Below are 27,364 nucleotides of genomic sequence, written 5' to 3'. Positions count from 1 at the left end.
AACTATCTATCCTACTGTCTCTATCTGACCAGTAACTATCTATCCTACTGTCTCTATCTGACCAGTAACTATCTATCCTACTGTCTCTATCTGACCAGTAACTATCTATCCTACTGTCTCTAACTGACCAGTAACTATCTATCCTACTGTCTCTATCTGACCAGTAACTATCTATCCTACTGTCTCTATCTGACCAGTAACTATCTATCCTACTGTCTCTAACTGACCAGTAACTATCTATCCTACTGTCTCTAACTGACCAGTAACTATCTATCCTACTGTCTCTATCTGACCAGTAACTATCTATCCTACTGTCTCTGACCAGTAACTATCTATCCTACTGTCTCTATCTGACCAGTAACTATCTATCCTACTGTCTCTGACCAGTAACTATCTATCCTACTGTCTCTATCTGACCAGTATAGCCTACTGTCTATCTGACCATAACTATCTATCTGTCTCTATCTGACCAGTAACTATCTATCCTACTGTCTCTATCTGACCAGTAACTATCTATCCTACTGTCTCTAACTGACCAGTAACTATCTATCCTACTGTCTCTAACTGACCAGTAACTATCTATCCTACTGTCTCTATCTGACCAGTAACTATCTATCCTACTGTCTCTAACTGACCAGTAACTATCTATCCTACTGTCTCTATCTGACCAGTAACTATCTATCCTACTGTCTCTATCTGACCAGTAACTATCTATCCTACTGTCTCTAACTGACCAGTAACTATATATCCTACTGTCTCTATCTGACCAGTAACTATCTATCCTACTGTCTCTAACTGACCAGTAACTATCTATCCTACTGTCTCTATCTGACCAGTAACTATCTATCCTACTGTCTCTATCTGACCAGTAACTATCTATCCTACTGTCTCTGACCAGTAACTATCTATCCTACTGTCTCTATCTGACCAGTAACTATCTATCCTACTGTCTCTATCTGACCAGTAACTATCTATCCTACTGTCTCTAACTGACCAGTAACTATCTATCCTACTGTCTCTATCTGACCAGTAACTATCTATCCTACTGTCTCTATCTGACCAGTAACTATCTATCCTACTGTCTCTATCTGACCAGTAACTATCTATCCTACTGTCTCTGACCAGTAACTATCTATCCTACTGTCTCTATCTGACCAGTAACTATCTATCCTACTGTCTCTATCTGACCAGTAACTATCTATCCTACTGTCTCTAACTGACCAGTAACTATCTATCCTACTGTCTCTAACAGCTGAATACCAACAGTGTTACAGCCACATTGGAAATGCACTTTAATCGCTAACCAATTAATTTACAACTCATACTGAGTTTATATCTAATTTTAATTGATCACTGAAGTGAAAAATAATTTCGTAGTTAAGCTCTTTTTCAATCAGGCATAAACCGTAGGTACCCCTGAAGGACATGAGGACCCTTGTTAAACAGATCCAAAATGGCTTCCATCTCTCACTGTAGCCCAGTTTCCATGGTGATGTCTTCTGTGGCTGTAGTCTTAAGTGAAACTGTTTTTTTTTTATATATGTGAATGTTTTGAAAGTGCACAGTATGGTCCTATTTATACAACAACAGCCCCTGTGTGAAAACTGCAACAGACTATAACCAAAAAGGATTCAATAGATAAACAAAATGTTGTTCATGTAATAATATAATTAATGAAGGAAAGTTTACTGCCTTACGTCCCAGTCTGGCTTAAAAAGCTGGGCTTTATCCTAATGCCAAAAGTGCAGGATTTCTGTGTTGTTTTTCCTACACTTCTAACACAGTGTAACCATGTTTTGGTTGTAGCGTCTCTCAAATTTGCGCCCTGTTCCCTGTGTAGTGCACTACTTCCTATCAAAGCCACTGACACTCTGGTCTAAAGTAGTGCACTACGTCTTATTGACACTCTGGTCTAAAGTAGTGCACTACGTAGGGAATAGGGTGCCCTGTGAGACGTTACCCCCAAAGAGAAGATGAAATGTAAACGTGTTTTAGTTTTTTTCTTTGTTTGTTTGTTGAGGAGAAACGAATAAAGTCAGGAAGGACATATCGTTCCAGTCGTCACTACAGACTGAATTAAAAAGATGAGAAAAGTTCCATGTTTTATTGTTGTCATTATTATTATTATTATTATTATTATTATTATGAAAGAAAATCCTAAAAACATCTCAGATGAGGACATGCTGAGTGCTACGGTATTGTACCATGTTGAGTTAAAGTGTTGCTGGTAGATGACAACAGATCTCTATTCTCTATAATCTACTAATCTCATGACCAGAGTCAACTATATCATTTACAGTTCTGGTCAAAACTCTTCAATCATTGGTTCTTCTCTGGTGTTCCGGAAGCAGGTGATTGGTTCAGCTCTGGTGTTTCTGAAAGCAGGTGATTGGTTCTTCTCTGGTGTTTCTGAAAGCAGGTGATTGGTTCTTCTCTGGTGTTCCGGAAGCAGGTGATTGGTTCTTCTCTGGTGTTTCTGAAAGCAGGTGATTGGTTCTTCTCTGGTGTTTCTGAAAGCAGGTGATTGGTTCTTCTCTGGTGTTTCCGAAAGCAGGTGATTGGTTCTTCTCTGGTGTTTCTGAAAGCAGGTGATTGGTTCTTCTCTGGTGTTTCTGAAAGCAGGTGATTGGTTCTTCTCTGGTGTTTCTGAAAGCAGGTGATTGGTTCTTCTCTGGTGTTCCGGAAGCAGGTGATTGGTTCTTCTCTGGTGTTTCTGAAAGCAGGTGATTGGTTCTTCTCTGGTGTTTCTGAAAGCAGGTGATTGGTTCAGCTCTGGTGTTCCGAAAGCAGGTGATTGGCAGTTACAGCTTGAGCTCTTTGATCATTGGCTGTCCCTTCAGACCCAGTAGCAGGTTGTTGGCTGCCAGGGCAGACATGGCATTACGCGTGGAGTAGGACGCACTGGCAATGTGCGGGAGGATCACTGGAGAGAGAGAGAGATGAGAGGGAGGATCACTGGAGAGAGAGAGATGAGAGGGAGGATCACTGGAGAGAGAGAGAGAGATGAGAGGGAGGATCACTGGAGAGAGAGAGATGAGAGGGAGGATCACTGGAGAGAGAGAGATGAGAGGGAGGATCACTGGAGAGAGAGATGAGAGGGAGGATCACTGAAGAGAGAGAGATGAGAGTGAGGATCACTGGAGAGATGAGAGGGAGGATCACTGGAGAGATGAGAGGGAGGATCACTGGAGAGGGGGAGGGAGAAGAGGGAAAGAGGTGAGAAGAGAGGGGCAGGAGGAGCATGAAACAGTCAGCACAGGACAGACAACAGTAATAAATGAAACAGTCAGCACAGGACAGACAACAGTAATAAATGAAACAGTCAGTACAGGACAGACAACAGCGATAAATGAAACAGTCAGTACAGGACAGACAACAGCGATAAATGAAACAGTCAGTACAGGACAGACAACAGTAATAAATGAAACAGTCAGTACAGGACTGAAGGAGAACTGATGAAACAGTCAGTACAGGACTGAAGGAGAACTGATGAAACAGTCAGTACAGGACTGAAGGAGAACTGATGAAACAGTCAGTACAGGACAGAGAACAGTGATAAATGACTCTGAACCCCGTGCTTCTACTCACCACAGTTGTTCAGGGTGAAGAGTGGGTGGCTGATGGGCAGCGGTTCAGGGACGGTCACGTCTAGTCCTGCTCCAGCTATCTGACCACTGGACAGGGCTTCATACAGATCCTCCTGGTGTACCACCCCTCCTCTACCACACACACAGCCATCATCATGTTACTGTCTACCACCCCTCCTCTACCACACACAGCCATCATCATGTTACTGTCTACCACCCCTCCTCTACCACACACACAGCCATCATCATGTAACACTGTGTGTTACTGTGTGTTACTGTGTGTTACTGTATATTACCGTGTGTTACCGTGTGTTACCGTGTGTTACCGTGTGTTACCGTGTGTTACTGTATATTACCGTGTGTTACCGTGTGTTACCGTGTGTTACCGTGTGTTACCGTGTGTTACTGTATATTACTGTGTGTTACCGTGTGTTACCGTGTGTTACCGTGTGTTACCGTGTGTTACAGTGTGTTACTGTATATTACCGTGTGTTACCGTGTGTTACCGTGTGTTACCGTGTGTTACTGTGTGTTACCATGTGTTACCATGTGTTACCGTGTGTTACTGTGTGTTACCATGTGTTACCGTGTGTTACTGTATATTACTGTGTGTTACCGTGTGTTACAGTGTGTTACTGTATATTACCGTGTGTTACCGTGTGTTACCGTGTGTTACCGTGTGTTACTGTGTGTTACCGTGTGTTACTGTGTGTTACCATGTGTTACCGTGTGTTACCGTGTGTTACTGTGTGTTACCATGTGTTACTGTGTGTTACTGTATATTACCGTGTGTTACCGTGTGTTACCGTGTGTTACCGTGTGTTACTGTATATTACTGTGTGTTACCGTGTGTTACCGTGTGTTACCGTGTGTTACCGTGTGTTACCGTGTGTTACCGTGTGTTACCGTGTGTTACCGTGTGTTACCGTGTGTTACTGTGTGTTACCGTGTGTTACCGTGTGTTACCGTGTGTTACCGTGTGTTACACTATGTTACCGTGTGTTACCGTGTGTTACCGTGTGTTACCGTGTGTTACTGTATGTTACCGTGTGTTACCGTGTGTTACCGTGTGTTACACTATGTTACCGTGTGTTACCGTGTGTTACCGTGTGTTACCGTGTGTTACCGTGTGTTACTGTCTGTGTGTGTGTGTGTGTGTGTGTGTGTGTGTGTGTGTGTGTGTGTGTGTGTGTGTTTGGTCACCTGCTGGTGTTGATGAAGATGGAGGTATTCTTCATTTTGGAGAACAGGTCCTTGTTACAGATGTCTTTAGTCTCTGGTGTCAGAGCACAACACACTGTCAGGAAGTCAGACTGGCTGGCCAACTCATCCATAGAGACTGGAGGGAGAGAGGACAACACACTGTCAGGAAGTCAGACTGGCTGGCCAACTCATCCATAGAGACTGGAGGGAGAGAAGACAACACACTGTCAGACTGGCTGGCCAACTCATCCATAGAGACTGGAGGGAGAGAGGACAACACCCTGTCAGACTGGCTGGCCATAGAGACTGGAGGGAGAGGACAACACCCTGTCAGACTGGCTGGCCATAGAGACTGGAGGGAGAGAGGACAACACCCTGTCAGACTGGCTGGCCAACTCATCCATAGAGACTGGAGGGAGAGAGGACAACACACTGTCAGACTGGCTGGCCATAGAGACTGGAGGGAGAGAGGACAACACACTGTCAGACTGGCTGGCCAACTCATCCATAGAGACTGGAGGGAGAGAGGACAACACACTGTCAGGAAGTCAGACTGACTGGCCATAGAGACTGTGGTACCATATTCCCCATATCTCAGTGGTACCATATTCCCCATTAACACCATATCTCAGTGGTACCATATTCCCCATATCTCAGTGGAACCATATTCCCCATTACACCATATCTCAGTGGTACCATATTCCCCATTACACCATATCTCAGTGGTACCATATTCCCCATTACACCATATCTCAGTGGTACCATATTCCCCATATCTCAGTGGAACCATATTCCCCATTAACACCATATCTCAGTGGTACCATATTCCCCATATCTCAGTGGAACCATATTCCCCATTAACACCATATCTCAGTGGTACCATATTACCCATTACACCATATCTCAGTGGTACCATATTCCCCATTACACCATATCTCAGTGGTACCATATTCCCCATTACACCATATCTCAGTGGTACCATATTCCCCATTACACCATATCTCAGTGGTACCATATTCCCCATTACACCATATCTCAGTGGTACCATATTCCCCATTAACACCATATCTCAGTGGTACCATATTCCCCATTACACCATATCTCAGTGGTACCATATCCTCCATATCTCAGTGGTACCATATTCCCCATTAACACCATATCTCAGTGGTACCATATTCCCCATTACACCATATCTCAGTGGTACCATATTCCCCATATCTCAGTGGTACCATATTCCCCATTACACCATATCTCAGTGGTACCATATTCCCCATTACACCATATCTCAGTGGTACCATATCCTCCATTACACCATATCTCAGTGATACCATATTCCCCATTAACACCATATCTCAGTGATACCATATTCCCCATTAACACCATATCTCAGTGGTACCATGTTTCCCATTACACCATATCTCAGTGGTACCATATCCTCCATTAACACCATATCTCAGTGGTAACATATCCTCCATTAACACCATATCTCAGTGCTCTGTACCATATTCCCCATATCTCAGTGGTACCATATTCCCCATTACACCATATCTCAGTGGTACCATATTCCCTATTACACCATATCTCAGTGGTACCATATTCCCCATTACACCATATCTCAGTGGTACCATATTCCCCATATCTCAGTGGTACCATATTCCCTATTACACCATATCTCAGTGGTACCATATTCCCTATTACACCATATCTCAGTGGTACCATATCCTCCATTAACACCATATCTCAGTGGTACCATATCCTCCATTAACACCATATCTCAGTGGTACCATATTCCCCATTAACACCATATCTCAGTGGTACCATATTCCCCATTACACCATATCTCAGTGGTACCATATCCTCCATTAACACCATATCTCAGTGGTACCATATTCCCCATTACACCATATCTCAGTGGTACCATATTCCCCATTACACCATATCTCAGTGGTACCATATTCCCCATTACACCATATCTCAGTGGTACCATATTCCCCATTACACCATATCTCAGTGGTACCATATTCCCCATTAACACCATATCTCAGTGGTACCATATTCCCCATTATACCATATCTCAGTGGTACCATATTCCCCATTACACCATATCTCAGTGGTACCATATTCCCCATTACACCATATCTCAGTGGTACCATATTCCCCATATCTCAGTGGTACCACATTCCCCATTACACCATATCTCAGTGGTACCATATCCTCCATTACACCATATCTCAGTGGTACCATATTCCCCATTACACCATATCTCAGTGGTACCATATTCCCCATATCTCAGTGGTACCATATTCCCCATTACACCATATCTCAGTGGTACCATATCCTCCATTACACCATATCTCAGTGGTACCATATTCCCCATTAACACCATATCTCAGTGGTACCATATTCCCCATTACACCATATCTCAGTGGTACCATATTCCCCATTACACCATATCTCAGTGGTACCATATTCCCCATTACACCATATCTCAGTGGTACCATATTCCCCATTATACCATATCTCAGTGGTACCATATCCTCCATTACACCATATCTCAGTGGTACCATATTCCCCATATCTCAGTGGTACCATATTCCCCATTACACCATATCTCAGTGGTACCATATTCCCCATTACACCATATCTCAGTGGTACCATATCCTCCATTACACCATATCTCAGTGGTACCATATTCCCCATTACACCATATCTCAGTGGTACCATATTCCCCATTACACCATATCTCAGTGGTACCATATTCCCCATTACACCATATCTCAGTGGTACCATATCCTCCATTACACCATATCTCAGTGGTACCATATCCTCCATTACACCATATCTCAGTGGTACCATATTCCCCATTACACCATATCTCAGTGGTACCATATGCCCCATTACACCATATCTCAGTGGTACCATATTCCCCATTAACACCATATCTCAGTGGTACCATATTCCCCATTAACCTCTCTGGGGTATGTGGGACGAACTCGTCCCACCTACGTAACAGCTACTGAAATTCCAGTGGCGCGATTTTTGAATCGTTAGAAATACTATAACTTCAATTTCTCAAACATATGACTATTTTACAGCTATTTAAAGACAAGAATCTCGTTAATCTAACCCCACTGTCCGATTTCAAAAAGGCTTTACAACGAAAGCAAAACATTAGATTATGTCAGCAGAGTGCCCAGCCAGAAAAAATCAGACACCCATTTTTCAAGCTAGCATATCATGTCACATAAACCCAAACCACAGCTAAATGCAGCACTAACCTTTGATGATCTTCATCAGATGACACACCTAGGACATTGTGTTATACAATACATGCATGTCTGTTCAATCAAGTTCATATTTATATCAAAAAACAGCTTTTTGCATTAGCATGTGACGTTCAGAAAAAGCATAACCCCCGCAAACTTCCGGGGAATTTACTAACAGTTTGCTAAATTACTCACGATAAACGTTCACAAAAAGCATAACAATTATTTTAAGAATTATAGATACATTACTCCTCTATGCACTCGATATGTCCGATTTTAAAATAGCTTTTCGGATGAAGCACATTTTGCAATAATCTAAGTACATAGCCCGGCATTACAGGGCTAGCTATTTAGATACCTACCCAGGTCAGCCTCCACCAAAATCACATTTCCTATAAGAAAAATGTTCTTACCTTGCTTGTTCTTCATCAGAATACACTGCCAGGACTTCTACTTCAATAACAAATGTAGGTTTGGTCCCAAATAATCCATCGTTATATCCAAACAGCGACGTTTTGTTCGTGAGTTCTAGACACTATCAGAATGCTTCTTCACGGTCCCCGCGCATGGCGCATTGGCGTGTCAAAAATGTCTAAATATTCCATTACCGTACTTCGAAGCATGTCAACCGCTGTTTAAAACCAATTTTTATGCCATTTAACTCGTAGATAAGTGATAATATTCCGACCGGGAGTATGCATTGAGCCTAAACAGCCGAATAAAATTTCTCCTCAGGAGCGACTCGTGCACGCGCCTCATTCAAAGGTCCTCGGAGCAGCCACTTACAAAAGGTGATAATGTGTTTCAGCCTGAGGCTCCCTCGTAAACCTTCAGTTATTTCCCGGGCTCTGAGAGCCTATCGGAGCCATGGGAATTGTCACGTTACAGCTAAGATCCTTACTTTTCAATAAAAAGATGCAAGACGCACGACTCCTTGTCAGACAGGGTACTTCCTGCTTGAAACCTTGTCAGGTTTTTGCCTGCCATAGGAGTTCTGTTATACTCACAGACACCATTCAAACAGTTTTAGAAAATTCAGAGTGTTTTCTATCCAAACCTGAACAATAATATGCATATTCTAGCTTCTGAGTTGGTGTAGGAGGCAGTTAAAAATGGGAACATATTTTTTCCAAAATTCTCAATACTGCCCCCTAGCCCAGACAGGTTAACACCATATCTCAGTGGTACCATATCCTCCATATTCCCCATATCTCAGTGGTACCATATCCTCCATATTCCCCATATCTCAGTGGTACCATATCCTCCATATTCCCCATATCTCAGTGGTACCATATCCTCCATATTCCCCATATCTCAGTGGTACCATATCCTCCATATTCCCCATATCTCAGTGGTACCATATCCTCCATATTCCCCATATCTCAGTGGTACCATATCCTCCATATTCCCCATATCTCAGTGCTCCGTACCATATTCTGCGTCGATCAAACTGGCCAGCTCTGGTCGGGGAGCCACGTCTGTGTAGATGAATTTCTTAACCTTGAACGGCTTGAGACGCTCAGCGATAGCCACTCCTGTCACACACACACACACACACACACACACACACACACACACACACACACACACACACACACACACACACACACACACACACACACACACACACACACACACAAATCATGAGGTCGTGCTGTTCTTTCCCTTGATAGTTCAGGGTTTTTTACTGACGTGTGTGTGTTACTCACCGATCCGGCCCAGTCCCAGTATTCCCACGGTGCTGTTAGCCAGCTCATATCCACACAGCCACAGAGTCCTCCATGTTCCCCAGCCACCACTGGACAGGGACACACAGAGAGAAGAGGAGGGGGGGGGGGGGGGTTTATGAGTCTCCTGGAGCTGGTGTGTGTGTGTGTGTGTGTGTGTGTGTGTGTGTGTGTGTGTGTGTGTGTGTGTGTGTGTGTATTACGTCTTGGCCTCATGTGTAGCCTCTATCAGTCTCCTGGACGTGTGTGTGTGTGTGTGTGTGTGTGTGTGTGTGTGTGTGTGTGTGTTACGTCTTGGCCTCATGTGTAGCCTCTATCAGTCTCCTGGACGTGTGTGTGTGTGTGTGTGTGTGTGTGTGTGTGTGTGTGTGTGTGTGTGTGTGTGTGTTACGTCTTGGCCTCATGTGTAGCCTCTATCAGTCTCCTGGACGTGTGTGTGTGTGTGTGTGTGTGTGTGTGTGTGTGTGTGTGTGTGTGTGTGTGTGTGTGTGTGTGTTACGTCTTGGCCTCATGTGTAGCCTCTATCAGTCTCCTGGACGTGTGTGTGTGTGTGTGTGTGTGTGTGTGTGTGTGTTACGTCTTGGCCTCATGTGTAGCCTCTATCAGTCTCCTGGACGTGTGTGTGTGTGTGTGTGTGTGTGTGTGTGTGTTACGTCTTGGCCTCATGTGTAGCCTCTATCAGTCTCCTGGACGTGGACAGCAGCAGAGCGACAGTCAGTTCAGCTACAGAATCTGTTAACACATCTGGAGTATAGCCCACACGGATGCCCCTGATACACACACACACACACACACACACACACACACACAGTTGAAGAAGTATACTTTGTCATATGTGTACAGTGTGTGATCCATAAACAATATAACATATTATAATCTACACATCATTAAGAACACCTGTTCTCTCCACGACGCAGACTGACCAGGTGAATCCATAGGAACACCTGTTCTCTCCATGACGCAGTCTGACCAGGTGAATCCATAGGAACACCTGTTCTCTCCACGACCCAGACTGACCAGGTGAATCCATAGGAACACCTGTTCTCTCCACGACGCAGACTGACCAGGTGAATCCATAGGAACACCTGTTCTCTCCACGACCCAGACTGACCAGGTGAATCCATAGGAACACCTGTTCTCTCCACGACCCAGACTGACCAGGTGAATCCATAGGAACACCTGTTCTCTCCACGACGCAGACTGACCAGGTGAATCCATAGGAACACCTGTTCTCTCCACGACGCAGACTGACCAGGTGAATCCATAGGAACACCTGTTCTCTCCACGACGCAGACTGACCAGGTGAATCCATAGGAACACCTGTTCTCTCCACGACCCAGACTGACCAGGTGAATCCATAGGAACACCTGTTCTCTCCATGACGCAGACTGACCAGGTGAATCCATAGGAACACCTGTTCTCTCCATGACGCAGACTGACCAGGTGAATCCAGGTGAAAGCTATGATCCCTTACTGACATCACCTGTTAAATCCACTTCAGTGTAGATGAAGAGGAGGAGACAGGTGAAAGCTATGATCCCTTACTGACGTCACCTGTTAAATCCACTTCAGTGTAGATGAAGAGGAGGAGACAGGTGAAAGCTGTGATCCCTTACTGACGTCACCTGTTAAATCCACTTCAGTGTAGATGAAGAGGAGGAGACAGGTGAAAGAAGGATTTTTCAGCCTTGAGATAATTGAGACATGGATTGTGTGTGTGTGTCATTCAGAGGGTGAAGGGGTAAGACAAAAGATTTAAGTGCCTTTGAACGGGGTTTGGTAGTAGGTGCCAGGTGCACCGGTTTGAGTGTGTCAAGAACTGCAACGCTGCTGGGTTTTTCACACTCAACAGTTTCCCTGTCTGTATCAAGAACGGTCCACCACCCAAAGGACATCCAGCCAACTTTGACACAACTGTGAGAAGCATTGGAGTCAACATGGACCAGCATCCCTGTTGAACACTTTCCACACCTTGTAGAGTCCTGCCTCGACGAATTGAGGCTGTTCAGAGGGCAAAGGGGGGGTGGCTGAAACTCAATATTAGGAAGGGGTCCTTCCTGGTTGGTATAGTCAGTGTGTGTCTATGATGATGTGACCAACAACACAGGTTACAGGTCAGAGGTCACTGACCTTTTCTTTAGTTCCTCCAGGGAGAGGTGGTCAAAACCCACCGACATGGTGCTCAGGACCCTGAGGTTAGGACCTGCAGGAGAACACACACACACACACAGAGAGACACACACACACACACACACACACAGAGACACACACACACACACACAGAGACACACACACACACACACACACACACACACACACACACACGCACACACAGAGACACACACACACTCACACACACAAAACAACAAGTCAAGCTGCTCCCAGTGTTCCTGTCAGTGATCAGCCAATGGCGTTAGAGATTATGGACAGTCACCTGACCTGCAGCGTCCAATAGCTCGGCGTCGATCTTCTCCGTGAGCACGCAGACCAGCGCATCGACACCTTTGACCTTCTGGAGCAACTCCTTCCGGGGCACGGGAACGTCATCTGAGTCCCACAGATCAAACTGCACTCTGGGTAACGTAGGATTTGAAAATGAAAGGCCTGTTAGAAATGCATCCTTTCTTTCTTTCTTGCTTTCTTGCTTCTTTAAGGGAATCACTGATCTGAAATGAGTACTTCTGTGAAAGATAATTAATGGTAATGAACCTGAGAGAGAGAGAGACTGAATGAGTGTATAAAACAGTGTTATGAGTCAGAGAGAGACTGAATGAGTGTATAAAACAGTGTTATGAGTCAGAGAGAGACTGAATGAGTGTATAAAACAGTGTTATGAGTCAGAGAGAGACTGAATGAGTGTATAAAACAGTGTTATGAGTCAGAGAGAGGGGGGGTAGAGAGAGAAAGAGAGAGTCCTGTCTGTGACAGTCTTTATTATTATTCATTGTGTTATGATGTTTTTATTGATAGACCTGTTGTTGTTAATTAATCATTGCTTTGCCAAAGTAAGCTTTGGCAGTATTTACATTGAATTGGGAGAGACTTCTTATCTGTCTGGTCTGGTCTGGGCAAACATTGTCAGTTCTGTTCACCCAAAAGTCAATGATGAACCACAAACTACAACATTTCAGAACTTTCCGTTAAGGTTAGCCTACATGAATGACTAAAGGACATTTAGTTAAATTAAGAAACGTTCCAAAAACCTATAGCCTACATAATTATGAGCAAAAAATAATTAGATTTAAAGAATATAATTCTATTAAGAAGTAGGCCTACAGAGCCAGAACGGCAACAAGAGCAAAGTGTGATCTCACTCACTGTCCTGACTCGCTGAGAATCTTCAGCCCTTCCGGAGGGATCTGGCGCGTGATGTAGACCCGCGGTAGGGACGACATCTCTCTCTGCACGGCGCCCGGTAAACCCCCGGTAATACTTAACGAGTTTAACGGAGCAACGGCGATCCGCTGGAGACGACGCAGAGCCACGCGACCGCACCACATCGCGGAGGAGAGGAGGTCTGGAGCTTTAGAGAGAGAAATAAATTGAATTGAATTTAAATCCGTTAAAAACGGGGACTTCGCAAACTGAGCACCTTTCTTGTGTGTGTTGTTTTTGGCAGGAGTTCAGAGGGGAGGTACCGAGGGGGTTGCCGTTCGGCCAATATGAAGGGAGGGATGGTTGACAGAGATGGCTGGCTTCACACACACACACACACACACACACACACACACACACACACACACACACACACACACACACACACACACACACCACACACACTACAGTCAGTGTCTAGAGTGATTTACCAAAAACAGTGTCCCAGTTGACCTGCCCTGGTTCAGTGTAGTCCTATAGAGACAAGACACTGTCCAACACTATGTACAATATGGCTTTAATATATTGGCTTATTAAATGATTATTATATTATAGTTAGTATAATGAACTTATTGAATTATTATAATATTATTATATTATAGTTAGTATAATATAACTAGGTTTATGACTTACTTCAGTCAACAGCCCAACCATTCCTAAAGTAGTACACACACACACACACACACACACACACACACCACACACACACCACACACACACACACACACACACCACACACACAGACACACACAGACACACACACACACACACCACACACACACACAGAGACACACACAGACACACACACACACAGACACACACACACACACACACACAGACACACACCACACACACACACACACACCACACACACAGACACACACACACACTCCCTTCACCTCCTCACCCCTCTCCCCATCTCCCTTCACCTCCTGACCCCCTCTCCCCTCACCCCCTCTCACCTCACCTCCACTCCCTTCACCTCCTGACCCCCTCTCACCTCATCTCCTCTCACCTCCTCACCCCCTCTCCCCTCATCTCCTCTCCCCTCACCTCCACTCCCTTCACCTCCTGACCCCCTCTCCCCTCATCTCCTCTCCCCTCACCTCCACTCCCTTCACCTCCTGACCCCCTCTCACCTCACCTCCACTCCCTTCACCTCCTGACCCCCTCTCACCTCATCTCCTCTCACCTCCTCACCCCCTCTCCCCTCATCTCCTCTCCCCTCACCTCCACTCCCTTCACCTCCTGACCCCCTCTCACCTCACCTCCACTCCCTTCACCTCCTGACCCCCTCTCACCTCATCTCCTCTCACCTCCTCACCCCCTCTCCCCTCATCTCCTCTCCCCTCACCTCCACTCCCTTCACCTCCTGACCCCCTCTCACCTCATCTCCTCTCACCTCCTCACCCCCTCTCCTCTCCCCTCACCTCTTCTCCCTCACCCCCTAACCCCTCTTCTCCCTCACCCCTATTAGTTAGAGAGTGAGTTGTAAATGTTTTACTGGGCAGATGAACTTTGGCTGTTTGAACAGCGTCTCTGTTTTCTTCTAAAATGTAAAATGGTGTCTTGCAGGTTTTCAACAGGACCAAGGATACATGATATGAGGCACTATGATGCCTGCATTTGATATGGAACCTGGTAAAAATTGGCAATGCCAAATACCAAGAGAAAGAACAGATCCCTTGTTATTGCGATATTACACATTGATTTAAATAAGTTAAAGTCTGGATATCCCAGAACAATTTTGTTTCAGTTGTTTGTTGTATTTTTTTTTTAAACTATTTTTTTAAATAATCTATCAAATAAATATAATTTAAACGTGAACCTTGTCATGTGATCTGGGTAACCCGGAACAGTTTGATGTGTTTAGCTCTACACAACCCTTCCTTCGTAACAACAAATCAATGAACCTATCGTACACCGACAGGTAAGATATTTCGTCTCTGAATGACGTTTTTAACGCGCATTTTTCGCAACATTCACGAAATACCATTATGGACATCCGTCTCTGCAGCCACAGGACGACTTGTGCTTGAAACGTCATGACTATACACGTTTATGGAGGGTGTTTTCTGTTGCACTGACCCGGCATCAGGCAGTATCAATCAATCAATCAAATGTGTTTATAAAGCCCTTCTTACATCAACCGATGTCACAAAGTGCTTTTACAGAAACCCAGCCTAAAACCCCCCAAACAGCAAGCAATGCAGGTGTAGAAATCTAGCTAGTGTTAGCTAACGCCCTTCTGAGTGAGCAGTCTATGCTAAGTCAGGTTAGCCATCGTTCGTAGCAAGATAAACACATAGATGGCTATTGACAAGGCATTGAGAAGTTGTCAACCTCAAAACATGGAATATGGTACTACTACTAGTGTTACTGCTACTCGTACAACGTCCTCACGTTATTGTAGCTAGCTACTAGTAGCTAACTGCAGATTGGGACCAGGAAGCTAACTAGTTAGCCCATTAGCTAGCCACACTGTTTATCTAGCTAGCTAGTTAGCCCATTAGCTAGCTAGCAACACTGTTTATCTAGCTAACTAGTTAGCCCATTAGCTAGCCACACTGTTTATCTAGCTAGCTAGTTAGCCCATTAGCTAGCCACACTGTTTATCTAGCTAGCTAGTTAGCCCATTAGCTAGCCACACTGTTTATCTAGCTAGCTAGTTAGCCCATTAGCTAGCCACACTGTTTATCTAGCTAGCTAGTTAGCCCATTAGCTAGCTAGCAACACTGTTTATCTAGCTAGCTAGTTAGCCCATTAGCTAGCAACACTGTTTATCTAGCTAGCTAGTTAGCCCATTAGCTAGCTAGCAACACTGTTTATCTAGCTAGCTAGTGAGCCCATTAGCTAGCTAGCAACACTGTTTATCTAGCTAGCTAGTGAGCCCATTAGCTAGCTAGCAACACTTTATCTAGTTGGCCCATTAGCTAGCTAGCAGCACTGTTTGTTACAGCCCAGCACTAACACACCTGATAAACCAACTCAATGGCTGGATAAAAAAAGTTTTATTTGTTTCAGGACTGAAAGTACTGGGTTGGAATGAAAGCCTGCACACCCAGTCTATGAGTGCGTCCCAATTACATGTCCTTTCTTGTAAAGTGTGTACTACGTCCCACAAACCCCTCTGAAAGAAGTGGATTGGTCGAGGAGAGAGCTAGAGGGAGTTTCTAATACCTGTCATTTACATTCAAAGCAGTGAAGGGAATTGAACACGTGCACATTTTGGGAGGAAGGAGAGATAATTGGGACGTACCCCCCCAGTTTCCTCAGGACTAGGGTGTAGAACAGTGGCGTAGACCAAGGTTTCCCACTCTGGGTCCTGGGGCCCCACTCTGGGTCCTGGGGGTCCTCTCTGGGTCCTGGGGGTCCTCTCTGGGTCCTGGGGTCCCCCCTGTGTCTTGGGGGTCCACTCTGGGTCCTGGGGTCCTCTCTGTGTCCTGGGGGTCCACTCTGGGTCCTGGGGGTCCTCTCTGGGTCCTGGGGGTCCCCCCTCGGTCCTGGGGGTCCCCCCTGTATCCTGGGGGTCCCCCCTGTGTCCTGGGGGTCCACTCTGTATCCTGGGGGTCCACTCTGGGTCCTGGGGGTCCCCCCTGTGTCCTGGGGGTCCCCCCTGTGTCCTGGGGTCCCACTCTTGGTGCACGTTTTTGCCCTAGCACTACACAGCTGATTTAAATAACCAACTCATGGTCAAGCTTTGATTATTTGAATCAGTTGTGTAGTGCTGGGGGCCCGGGGGAGCCAGGACAGAGTTCATATAACCCTGACATCAGAAGGACTTCTCTCCTCCATGATCTCTCTCTCTCTCACGATCCAGTGCGTCGAGGACCAGTGAGTTTTCCCCTCCCAAGATGTCAGCTGACTCCATGGAGATTGATGACTCCCTGTACAGGTAAATCCCATACTACCTATTTTAAGTGGGTACAATGACATACCAGTAATAGTTCCAACAAAACATGTGCTTACTGTCTCACAACATCATTTGATCTCTCTCCCCCCTCTTCCCTGGCTCCCCCTCTTCCCTGCCCCCCCTCTCCCCCCCCTCTTCTCTCCCTCCCCCTCTCTCCCCTCTCCCTCCCTAACCCCCCTCCCTCTCTCCCCTCGCCCTCCCTAACTCCCCTCCCTAACCCCCCTCCCCTCCCTCTCTCCCCTCCCTCTCTCCCTTCTCCCTCCCTCTCTCCCCTCTCCCTCCCTACCCCCCCCTCCCTCCCTAACCCCCCTCCCCCCCTCCAGTCGTCAGAGGTATGTCCTGGGGGACAGTGCTATGCAGCAGATGGCTCAGTCTTCTGTCTTCCTCAGTGGAATGGGAGGACTGGGAGTGGAGATCGGTAGGTGACATATGCATCAAATAAGACAGCATTACATTATGTGACATTACATGACATAGCATGACGGTACATGCCAGAACATGCATTAAGTGACATGACATAGCATGACGGTACATGCCAGAACATGCCATTAAGTGACATGACATAGCATGACAGTACATGCCAGAACATGCCGTTAAATGACATGACATAGCATGACGGTACATGTCATTAAGCGACATGACATAGCATGACGGTACATGCCTGAACATGCCATTAAGTGACATGACATTGCATGACGGTACATGCCAGAACATGCCATTAAGTGACATGACATAGCGTTCAGTGAGTGTTTACAGTATGTATTGTATCAATGTATTTCCTGTCATGTGACTGACGTTAGACGTCTCTGCCCTGTTTTCACAGCAAAGAACATCGTGTTAGCAGGTGTGAAGGTGAGTGAGATTGTAGCCTGCGTCCCAAATTGCACCCTATTCCCCATAGGGCTCTGGTCACTAGTAGTTCACTATATAGGGAATAGGGCTCTGGTCACTAGTAGTTCACTATATAGGGAATAGGGCCCTGGTCACTAGTAGTTCACTATATAGGGAATAGGGCTCTGGTCACTAGTAGTTCACTATATAGGGAATAGGGCTCTGGTCACTAGTAGTGCACTATATAGGGAATAGGGCCCTGGTCACTAGTAGTTCACTATATAGGGAATAGGGCTCTGGTCACTAGTAGTTCACTATATAGGGAATAGGGCTCTGGTCTAAAGTAGTGCACTATATAGGGAATAGGGCTCTGGTCACTAGTAGTTCACTATATAGGGAATAGGACTCTGGTCACTAGTAGTGCACTATATAGGGAATAGGGCCCTGGTCACTAGTAGTTCACTATATAGGGAATAGGGCTCTGGTCACTAGTAGTTCACTATATAGGGAATAGGGCTCTGGTCTAAAGTAGTTCACTATATAGGGAATAGGGCTCTGGTCACTAGTAGTTCACTATATAGGGAATAGGGCCCTGGTCACTAGTAGTTCACTATATAGGGAATAGGGCTCTGGTCACTTCGTTCAGCTTCATGTCATTGTCACCATGTTTCATGAGAGTGAAATGGATTTAATCAGGGGGACGTGTGTGTGTGTGTGTGTGTGTGTGTGTGTGTGTGTGTGTGTGTGTGTGTATAGGTGTTGACGCTGCATGACACTAAGCAGTGTGAGACTTGGGACTTGGGCTCCAACTTCTTCCTGAGACAGGACGACGTGCTGACTCAGAGGAACAGGTGAGACCAGTCCTGTCTGTCTGCAGTTACGTCAAGGAACGCCCATCAGCGTGACGTCACTGCGCGACACGCCCACTGTCCTTGCCAGCTGTAACGTATTGCTCTGAGGCCGGGCTGCTTGTTGCGTCGTCAGCATTTGTGGCTTCTCGGTAACACAGGAAACAGGAAACTAGGGGGTCGGGAAACAATCCCCAAACTTTCCAAAAAATTCCCAGGTTTTCATTGTTTGAATTGGTATTTATCTCTCTCTGTTTCTCTCTGTTTCTCTCTGTTTCTCTCTGTTTCTCTCTTCTCTCTCTCTCTCTCTCTCTCTCTCTCATCCTCTCTCTCCTCTCCTCTCTCCTCTCTCTCTCTCTCTCTCTCTCTCTCTCCTCTCTCTCTCTCTCTCTCTCTCTCTCTCTCTCTCTCTCTGTCTCTCTCTCTTTCTCTTTCTCTCTCTCTCTCTCTGTTTCTCTCTCTCTCCTCCTCCCCCCAGGGCTTTGGCGGTCCATCCTAGGGTAGCAGAGTTGAACCCTTACGTCCACGTGGACACGTCCTCCTCCTCTCTCGACCTCTCCACTGACCTCAGCTTCCTGAAGAGGTACCAGGTGAGAGACACACACGTCTTGTTGATGAGTGATTGTACACAGTGGGACTGTAAAGTAGTGAATCTGAAACGCTGATGACTGTCCTTGTTGTGTTGTTTAGTGTGTGATCCTGACTGAGACCAGGCTGAGTCTCCAGAAGAAAATCAATGACTTCTGCCACTTCCATCAGCCTCCTATCAGGGTGAGACCTCTAGAGACCCTCCGATCAGGGTGAGACCTCTAGAGACCCTCCTATCAGGGTCAGACCTCTAGATATAGAGACCCTCCTATCAGGGTGAGACCTCTAGACCCTCCTATCAGGGTCAGACCTCTAGAGACCCTCCTATCAGGGTCAGACCTCTAGAGACCCTCCTATCAGGGTCAGACCTCTACATATAGAGACCCTCCTATCAGGGTGAGACCTCTAGACCCTCCTATCAGGGTGAGACCTCTACATATAGAGACCCTCCTATCAGGGTGAGACCTCTACATATAGAGACCCTCCTATCAGGGTCAGACCTCTACATATAGAGACCCTCCTATCAGGGTGAGACCTCTACATATAGAGACCCTCCTATCAGGGTCAGACCTCTAGAGACCCTCCTATCAGGGTGAGACCTCTACATATAGAGACCCTCCTATCAGGGTCAGACCTCTAGACCCTCCTATCAGGGTCAGACCTCTAGACCCTCCTATCAGGGTCAGACCTCTAGACCCTCCTATCAGGGTCAGACCTCTAGACCCTCCTATCAGGGTCAGACCTCTAGAGACCCTCCTATCAGGGTCAGACCTCTAGACCCTCCTATCAGGGTCAGACCTCTAGACCCTCCTATCAGGGTCAGACCTCTAGACCCTCCTATCAGGGTCAGACCTCTAGACCCTCCTATCAGGGTCAGACCTCTAGACCCTCCTATCAGGGTCAGACCTCTACATATAGAGACCCTCCTATCAGGGTCAGACCTCTACATATAGAGACCCTCCTATCAGGGTGAGACCTCTACATATAGAGACCCTCCTATCAGGGTGAGACCTCTACATATAGAGACCCTCCTATCAGAGTTTCCATTTACCAGTCATGTCCTTTCAAATCCATGGAAGGGAAGTCAACAGGAGACAGGAGAGATGATTTGGTCTGCGGCCCCCCCCCCCCCCCCCCCCCCCCAGGAACTAAAAGCATGATGTCTCTGTTTCCTTGCAGTTCATTGGATGTGACTCGTATGGGATCTGTGTGAGAGTGTTCTGTGACTTCGGGGACCAGTTTGAGGTGTCGGACCCCACGGGAGAGGAAGCCAAGGAGATGTTTATCCAGAACATCACACAGGTACAGACACACACACACACACACACACACACCCTCCTCTCTAACCTCTGACCTCTGACCTGCAGGGGAACCCAGGGGTGGTAACCTGTATGGACAGCACACACACACACACACACCCTCGTCTCTAACCTCTGACCTCTGATCTGCAGGGTAACCCAGGGGTGGTAACCTGTATGGACAGCACACACACACACACACACACACACACACACACACACACACACACACACACACACACACACACCACACACACACACCACACACACCCTCGTCTCTAACCTCTGACCTCTGACCTGCAGGGTAAGCCAGGGGTGGTAACCTGTATGGACAGCAGGACCCACGGCCTCCAGACTGGACAGAGTGTTCTCTTCAGAGAGGTCAACGGCATGGACTCACTCAACGGCACCGCACGACAGGTCACAGGTACTGATACGACAGGCTTATGACAGGTCACAGGTACTGATACGACAGGCTTATGACAGGTCACAGGTACTGATAGGACAGGCTTATGACAGGTCACAGGTACTGATACGACAGGCTTATGACAGGTCACAGGTACTGATACGACAGGCTTATGACAGGTCACAGGTACTGATACGACAGGTTTATGACAGGTCACAGGTACTGATAGGACATGCTTATGACAGGTCACAGGTACTGATAGGGCAGGCTTATGACAGGTCACAGGTACTGATATGACAGGCCTATGACAGGTCACAGGTACTGATAGGACAGGCTTATGACAGGTCACAGGTACTGATACGACAGGCTTATGACAGGTCACAGGTACTGATACGACAGGTTTATGACAGGTCACAGGTACTGATACGACAGGTTTATGACAGGTCACAGGTACTGATACGACAGGTTTATGACAGGTCACAGGTACTGATACGACAGGCCTATGACAGGTCACAGGTACTGATAGGACAGGCTTATGACAGGTCACAGGTACTGATAGGGCAGGCTTAGGACAGGTCACAGGTACTGATAGGGCAGGCTTACGACAGGTCACAGGTACTGATAGGGCAGGCTTACGACAGGTCACAGGTACTGATACGACAGGCTGATGACAGGTCACAGGTACTGATACGACAGGCTTATGACAGGTCACAGGTACTGATATGACAGGCTTATGACAGGTCACAGGTACTGATAGGACAGGCTTATGACAGGTCACAGGTACTGATAGGACAGGCTTATGACAGGTCACAGGCACTGATACGACAGGCTTATGACAGGTCACAGGTACTGATAGGACAGGCTTATGACAGGTCACAGGTACTGATATGACAGGCCGATGACAGGTCACAGGTACTGATATGACATGCTTATGACAGGTCACAGGTACTGATAGGGCAGGCTTATGACAGGTCACAGGTACTGATACAACAGGCCTATGACAGGTCACAGGTACTGATATGACAGGCCTATGACAGGTCACAGGTACTGATAGGACAGGCTTATGACAGGTCACAGGTACTGATACGACAGGCCTATGACAGGTCACAGGTACTGATATGACAGGCCTATGACAGGTCACAGGTACTGATAGGACAGGCTTATGACAGGTCACAGGTACTGATATGACAGGTCACAGGTACTGATACGACAGGCTTATGACAGGTCACAGGTACTGATACGACAGCCTTATGACAAGTCACAGGTACTGATAGGACAGGCTTATGACAGGTCACAGGTACTGATACGACAGGCTTATGACAGGTCACAGGTACTGATACGACAGGCTTATGACAGGTCACAGGTACTGATACGACAGGCTTATGACAGGTCACAGGTACTGATACGACAGGCTTATGACAGGTCACAGGTACTGATAGGACAGGCTTATGACAGGTCACAGGTACTGATAGGACAGCCTTGTGACAGGTCACAGGTACTGATAGGACAGTCTTATGACAGGTCACAGGGTAGGAGTCTTGTATTATTGTTGATAATAGTGTGTGTGTGTGCCAGTCCTCTCTCCCTACAGTTTCACCATAGGGGACACGTCGTGTCTGCAGCCCTATGCACATGGAGGCTTCTTCCTGCTGGTCAAAACCCCCAGAACATACAGCTTCGTAAGTATACAACCACAACACAACCGCAATACGACATTCATAAACGACATAACGCTTTTTAAATGGTTTACACTTAAAGGAAAATTCCATCTTTTGGTATTTTTTATTTTTTATTAGTCTGCTGGTGATACAGTCCCGAAATGTTTTGCCTGTCAGTAATCAAGTTGTCCAGATATAGTTTCCCGAAATCGTCGTACTGCGTCGTTCTGCGTCATTCTGCCTCATGCTGCCTCATACTGCGCCATTCTGCCTCATTCTGCCTCATTCTGCGTCATACTGCCTCATACTGCCTCATTCTGCCTCATACTGCCTCATTCTGCCTCATTCTGTCTCATACTGCCTCATTCTGTCTCATACTGCCTCATTCTGCCTCATACTGCCTCATACTGCCTCATACTGCCTCATACTGCTTCGTTCTGAAATGAAACACACAGTTTGCAGTGGTCTTTTCCTTAAACGTCTCTGTCCCTCTGTCCGTGTCCCTCTGTCTCTCTGTCCGTGTCCCTCTGTCCGTGTCCCTCTGTCCGTGTCCCTCTGTCCGTGTCCCTCTGTCCGTGTCCCTCTGTCCGTGTCCCTCTGTCCGTGTCCCTCTGTCCGTGTGTTCTTCAGGAGACGATGGAGCAGCAGCTGTCTGAGCCTCAGGTCCTGACTCCCGACTTCAGCAAACCAGAGGTGAGAGGTCATAGGTCAGCTCCTGTGTGAAGGTGTGTTTGCTCTGCTGTGTGTTGGAGCCGTCTCTGAGCAGTTTCCTGTTTTGTCCATTGTGAATGTGTCCCTCAGGCCCCGCTGCAGATCCACGCCGCCATGCTGGCTCTCGATGCCTTCCAGGAGCAACACAACAGACTGCCCAATATCGGGTAACACAACCCCGTAGTCCCTCCACCTAGCCCCTTCCCCCTCCCCCTACTCCCTAGTCCCTACCCTCTACCCCCTAGTCCCTCCACCTAGCCCCTTCCCCCTCCCCCTACTCCCTAGCCTCTACTTCCTGTATAGCTGGTTGGTCCCTAGCTCCTACTTCCTGTATAGCTGGTTGGTCCCTAGCCTCTACTTCCTGTATAGCTGGTTGGTCCCTAGCTCCTACTTCCTGTATAGCTGGTTGGTCCCTAGCCCCTACTTCCTGTATAGCTGGTTGGTCCCTAGCCCCTACTTCCTCTAAAGCTGGTTGGTCCCTAGCTCCTACTTCCTGTATAGCTGGTTGGTCCCTAGCCCCTACTTCCTGTATAGCTGGTTGGTCCCTAGCCCCTACTTCCTGTATAGCTGGTTGGTCCCTAGCCCCTACTTCCTGTATAGCTGGTTGGTCCCTAGCCTCTACTTCCTGTATAGCCGGTTGGTCCCTAGCCCCTACTTCCTGTATAGCTGGTTGGTCCCTAGCCCCTACTTCCTCTAAAGCTGGTTGGTCCCTAGCCCCTACTTCCTGTATAGCTGGTTGGTCCCTAGCCCCTACTTCCTGTATAGCTGGTTGGTCCCTAGCCCCTACTTCCTCTAAAGCTGGTTGGTCCCTAGCCCCTACTTCCTGTATAGCTGGTTGGTCCCTAGCCCCTACTTCCTGTATAGCTGGTTGGTCCCTAGCCCCTACTTCCTGTATAGCTGGTTGGTCCCTAGTCCCTACTTCCTGTATAGCTGGTTGGTCCCTAGCCCCTACTTCCTGTATAGCTGGTTGGTCCCTAGCCCCTACTTCCTGTATAGCTGGTTGGTCCCTAGCCTCTACTTCCTGTATAGCTGGTTGGTCTCTAGCCCCCACTTCCTCTAAAGCTGGTTGGTCCCTAGCCCCTACTTCCTGTATAGCTGGTTGGTCCCTAGCCTCTACTTCCTGTATAGCTGGTTGGTCCCTAGCTCCTACTTCCTGTATAGCTGGTTGGTCCCTAGCCTCTACTTCCTGTATAGCTGGTTGGTCCCTAGCTCCTACTTCCTGTATAGCTGGTTGGTCCCTAGCCCCTACTTCCTGTATAGCTGGTTGGTCCCTAGCCCCTACTTCCTCTAAAGCTGGTTGGTCCCTAGCTCCTACTTCCTGTATAGCTGGTTGGTCCCTAGCCCCTACTTCCTGTATAGCTGGTTGGTCCCTAGCCCCTACTTCCTGTATAGCTGGTTGGTCCCTAGCCTCTACTTCCTGTATAGCCGGTTGGTCCCTAGCCCCTACTTCCTGTATAGCTGGTTGGTCCCTAGCCCCTACTTCCTCTAAAGCTGGTTGGTCCCTAGCCCCTACTTCCTGTATAGCTGGTTGGTCCCTAGCCCCTACTTCCTGTATAGCTGGTTGGTCCATAGCCCCTACTTCCTGTATAGCTGGTTGGTCCCTAGTCCCTACTTCCTGTATAGCTGGTTGGTCCCTAGCCCCTACTTCCTGTATAGCTGGTTGGTCCCTAGCCCCTACTTCCTGTATAGCTGGTTGGTCCCTAGCCCCTACTTCCTCTATAGCCGGTTGGTCCCTAGCCCCTACTTCCTCTAATGCTGGTTGGTCCCTAGCCTCTACTTCCTGTATAGCTGGTTGGTCCCTAGCCTCTACTTCCTGTATAGCTGGTTGGTCTCTAGCCCGTACTTCCTCTACAGCTGGTTGGTCCCTAGCCCCCACTTCCTCTATAGCTGGTTGGTCCCTATCCTCTACTTCCTGTATAGCCGGTTGGTCCCTAGCCCCTACTTCCTGTATAGCTGGTTGGTCCCTAGCCTCTACTTCCTGTATAGCTGGTTGGTCCCTAGCCCCTACTTCCTGTATAGCTGGTTGGTCTCTAGCCCCTACTTCCTCTATAGCTGGTTGGTTCCTAGCCTCTACTTCCTGTATAGCTGGTTGGTCCCTAGCCCCTACTTCCTCTATAGCTGGTTGGTCCCTAGCCCCTACTTCCTCTATAGCTGGTTGGTCCCTAGCCCCTACTTCCTGTATAGCTGGTTGGTCCCTAGCCCCTACATCCTGTATAGCTGGTTGGTCCATAGCCCCTACTTCCTCTATAGCTGGTTGGTCCCTAGCCCCTACTTCCTGTATAGCTGGTTGGTCCCTAGCCCCTACTTCTTCTATAGCTGGTTGGTCCCTAGCCTCTACTTCCTCTATAGCTGGTTGGTCCCTAGCCCCTACTTCCTGTATAGCTGGTTGGTCCCTAGCCCCTACTTCCTCTATAGCTGGTTGGTCCCTAGCCCCTACTTCCTATATAGCTGGTTGGTCCCTAGCCCCTACTTCCTCTAAAGCTGGTTGGTGCTTAGCTCCTACTTCCTCTATAGCTGGTTGGTCCCTAGCCTCTACTTCCTCTATAGCTGGTTGGTCCCTAGCCTCTACTTCCTGTATAGCTGGTTGGTCCCTAGCCCCTACTTCCTCTATAGCTGGTTGGTCCCTAGCCCCTACTTCCTGTATAGCTGGTTGGTCCCTAGCCTCTACTTCCTCTAAAGCTGGTTGGTGCTTAGCCCCTACTTCCTCTATAGCTGGTTGGTCCCTAGCCCCTACTTCCTGTATAGCTGGTTGGTCCCTAGCCCCTACTTCCTGTATAGCCGGTTGGTCCCTAGCCTCTACTTCCTGTATAGCTGGTTGGTCCCTAGCCTCTACTCCCTCTATAGCTGGTTGGTCCCTAGCCTCTACTCCCTCTATAGCTGGTTGGTCCCTAGCCCCTACTTCCTGTATAGCTGGTTGGTCCCTAGCCCCTACTTCCTGTATAGCTGGTTGGTCCCTAGCCCCTACTTCCTTATAGGCTGGTTGGTCCCTAGCCTCTACTTCCTCTATAGCTGGTTTGGTCCCTAGCCCCTACTTCCTCTAAAGCTGGTTGGTCCCTAGCCCCTACTTCCTGTATAGCTGGTTGGTCCCTAGCCTCTACTCCCTCTATAGCTGGTTGGTCCCTAGCCCCTACTTCCTGTATAGCTGGTTGGTCCCTAGCCCCTACTTCCTGTATAGCTGGTTGGTCCCTAGCCCCTACTTCCTCTATAGCTGGTTGGTCCCTATCCTCTACTTCCTGTATAGCTGGCTGGTCCCTAGCCTCTACTTCCTGTATAGCTGGTTGGTCCCTAGCCTCTACTTCCTCTATAGCTGGTTGGTCCCTATCCTCTACTTCCTGTATAGCTGGCTGGTCCCTAGCCTCTACTTCCTGTATAGCTGGTTGGTCCCTAGCCTCTACTTCCTGTATAGCTGGTTGGTCCCTAGCCCCTACTTCCTCTAAAGCTGGTAAACTGGTTGGTCCCTCGCCTCTACTTCCTCTAAAGCTGGTTGGTCCCTAGCCTCTACTTCCTGTATAGCTGGTTGGTTCCTAGCCTCTACTTCCTGTATAGCTGGCTGGTCGCTAGCCCCTACTTCCTCTAAAGCTGGTTGGTCCCTAGCCTCTACTTCCTGTATGGCTGGTTGGTTCCTAGCCTCTACTTCCTGTATAACTGGCTGGTCCCTAGCCCCTACTTCCTGTATAGCTGGTTGGTCCCTAGCCTCTACTTCCTGTATAGCTGGTTGGTCCCCTGTCTCTACTCCCTCTATAGCTGGTTGGTCCCTAGCCCCCTTCCTGTATAGCTGGTTGGTCCCTAGCCCACTTCCTCTATAGCTGGTTGGTCCCTAGCCCCTACTTCCTCTATAGCTGGTTGGTCCCTAGCCCCTACTTCCTGTATAGCTGGTTGGTCCCTAGCCCCTACTTCCTGTATAGCTGGTTGGTCCCTAGCCCCTACTTCCTGTATAGTCGGTTGGTCCCTAG

At 47.6% G+C, this 27,364-nt stretch overlaps 2 protein-coding genes and 1 long non-coding RNA gene across 3 annotated transcripts; 2 read left to right on the top strand and 1 right to left on the bottom strand.

Annotated features, from left to right (window-relative positions):
- The first annotated feature begins 1,186 nt into the window (after positions 1 to 1,186).
- On the top strand, positions 1,187 to 2,648 carry LOC115189470 (uncharacterized). The gene is made up of 2 exons (XR_003876921.1): positions 1,187 to 2,351; positions 2,386 to 2,648. It is a non-coding gene; the product is annotated as an uncharacterized LOC115189470 (long non-coding RNA).
- Positions 2,548 to 13,415, bottom strand: LOC115189466 (glyoxylate reductase/hydroxypyruvate reductase-like). The gene is made up of 9 exons (XM_029748084.1): positions 13,102 to 13,415; positions 12,223 to 12,356; positions 11,914 to 11,986; positions 10,437 to 10,553; positions 9,766 to 9,854; positions 9,487 to 9,591; positions 4,791 to 4,926; positions 3,589 to 3,719; positions 2,548 to 2,923 (listed from the first exon to the last, which is right to left on the bottom strand). Exons 1-9 carry the CDS (start codon positions 13,281 to 13,283, stop codon positions 2,802 to 2,804), a joined length of 1,089 nt encoding a protein of 362 aa, XP_029603944.1. The 5' UTR covers positions 13,284 to 13,415; the 3' UTR covers positions 2,548 to 2,801.
- Positions 13,416 to 14,709: 1,294 nt separating this feature from the next.
- LOC115189467 (ubiquitin-like modifier-activating enzyme 6) lies at positions 14,710 to 23,632 on the top strand. The gene is made up of 12 exons (XM_029748085.1): positions 14,710 to 15,088; positions 16,979 to 17,053; positions 17,395 to 17,489; positions 17,895 to 17,923; positions 18,659 to 18,753; positions 19,229 to 19,340; positions 19,441 to 19,521; positions 20,518 to 20,640; positions 20,940 to 21,063; positions 22,618 to 22,721; positions 23,331 to 23,393; positions 23,502 to 23,632. The coding sequence occupies exons 1-12, from the start codon at positions 15,066 to 15,068 to the stop codon at positions 23,580 to 23,582; spliced, it is 1,005 nt and encodes a 334-aa protein (XP_029603945.1). The 5' UTR covers positions 14,710 to 15,065; the 3' UTR covers positions 23,583 to 23,632.
- The last annotated feature ends 3,732 nt before the right edge of the window (positions 23,633 to 27,364 follow it).

This window comes from Salmo trutta, unplaced genomic scaffold, assembly GCF_901001165.1.
Source record: "Salmo trutta unplaced genomic scaffold, fSalTru1.1, whole genome shotgun sequence".
In the NCBI taxonomy this organism is placed as follows: domain Eukaryota; kingdom Metazoa; phylum Chordata; class Actinopteri; order Salmoniformes; family Salmonidae; genus Salmo; species Salmo trutta.
Note: the sequence above shows the minus strand (reverse complement) of the source record. Positions and strands in the feature narration are given on the sequence as shown.

Bases quoted from the DNA above. Each gene is read 5' to 3' on its own strand.
- LOC115189466 (XM_029748084.1), bottom strand. From the start codon at position 13,283: ATGTGGTGCGGTCGCGTGGCTCTGCGTCGTCTCCAGCGGATCGCCGTT. The intron at 12,357-13,101 runs GTGAGTGAGATC...TACGTTACCCAG, and splicing joins ATTCTCAGCGAGTCAGGACA to AGTGCAGTTTGATCTGTGGG. The intron at 3,720-4,790 runs GTGACCAAACAC...TGTGTGTGGTAG, and splicing joins ATCTTCATCAACACCAGCAG to AGGAGGGGTGGTACACCAGG.
- LOC115189467 (XM_029748085.1), top strand. From the start codon at position 15,066: ATGAACCTATCGTACACCGACAG. The intron at 17,054-17,394 runs GTAAATCCCATA...CCCCCCCTCCAG, and splicing joins ATTGATGACTCCCTGTACAG to TCGTCAGAGGTATGTCCTGG. The intron at 18,754-19,228 runs GTGAGACCAGTC...TCCTCCCCCCAG, and splicing joins GTGCTGACTCAGAGGAACAG to GGCTTTGGCGGTCCATCCTA.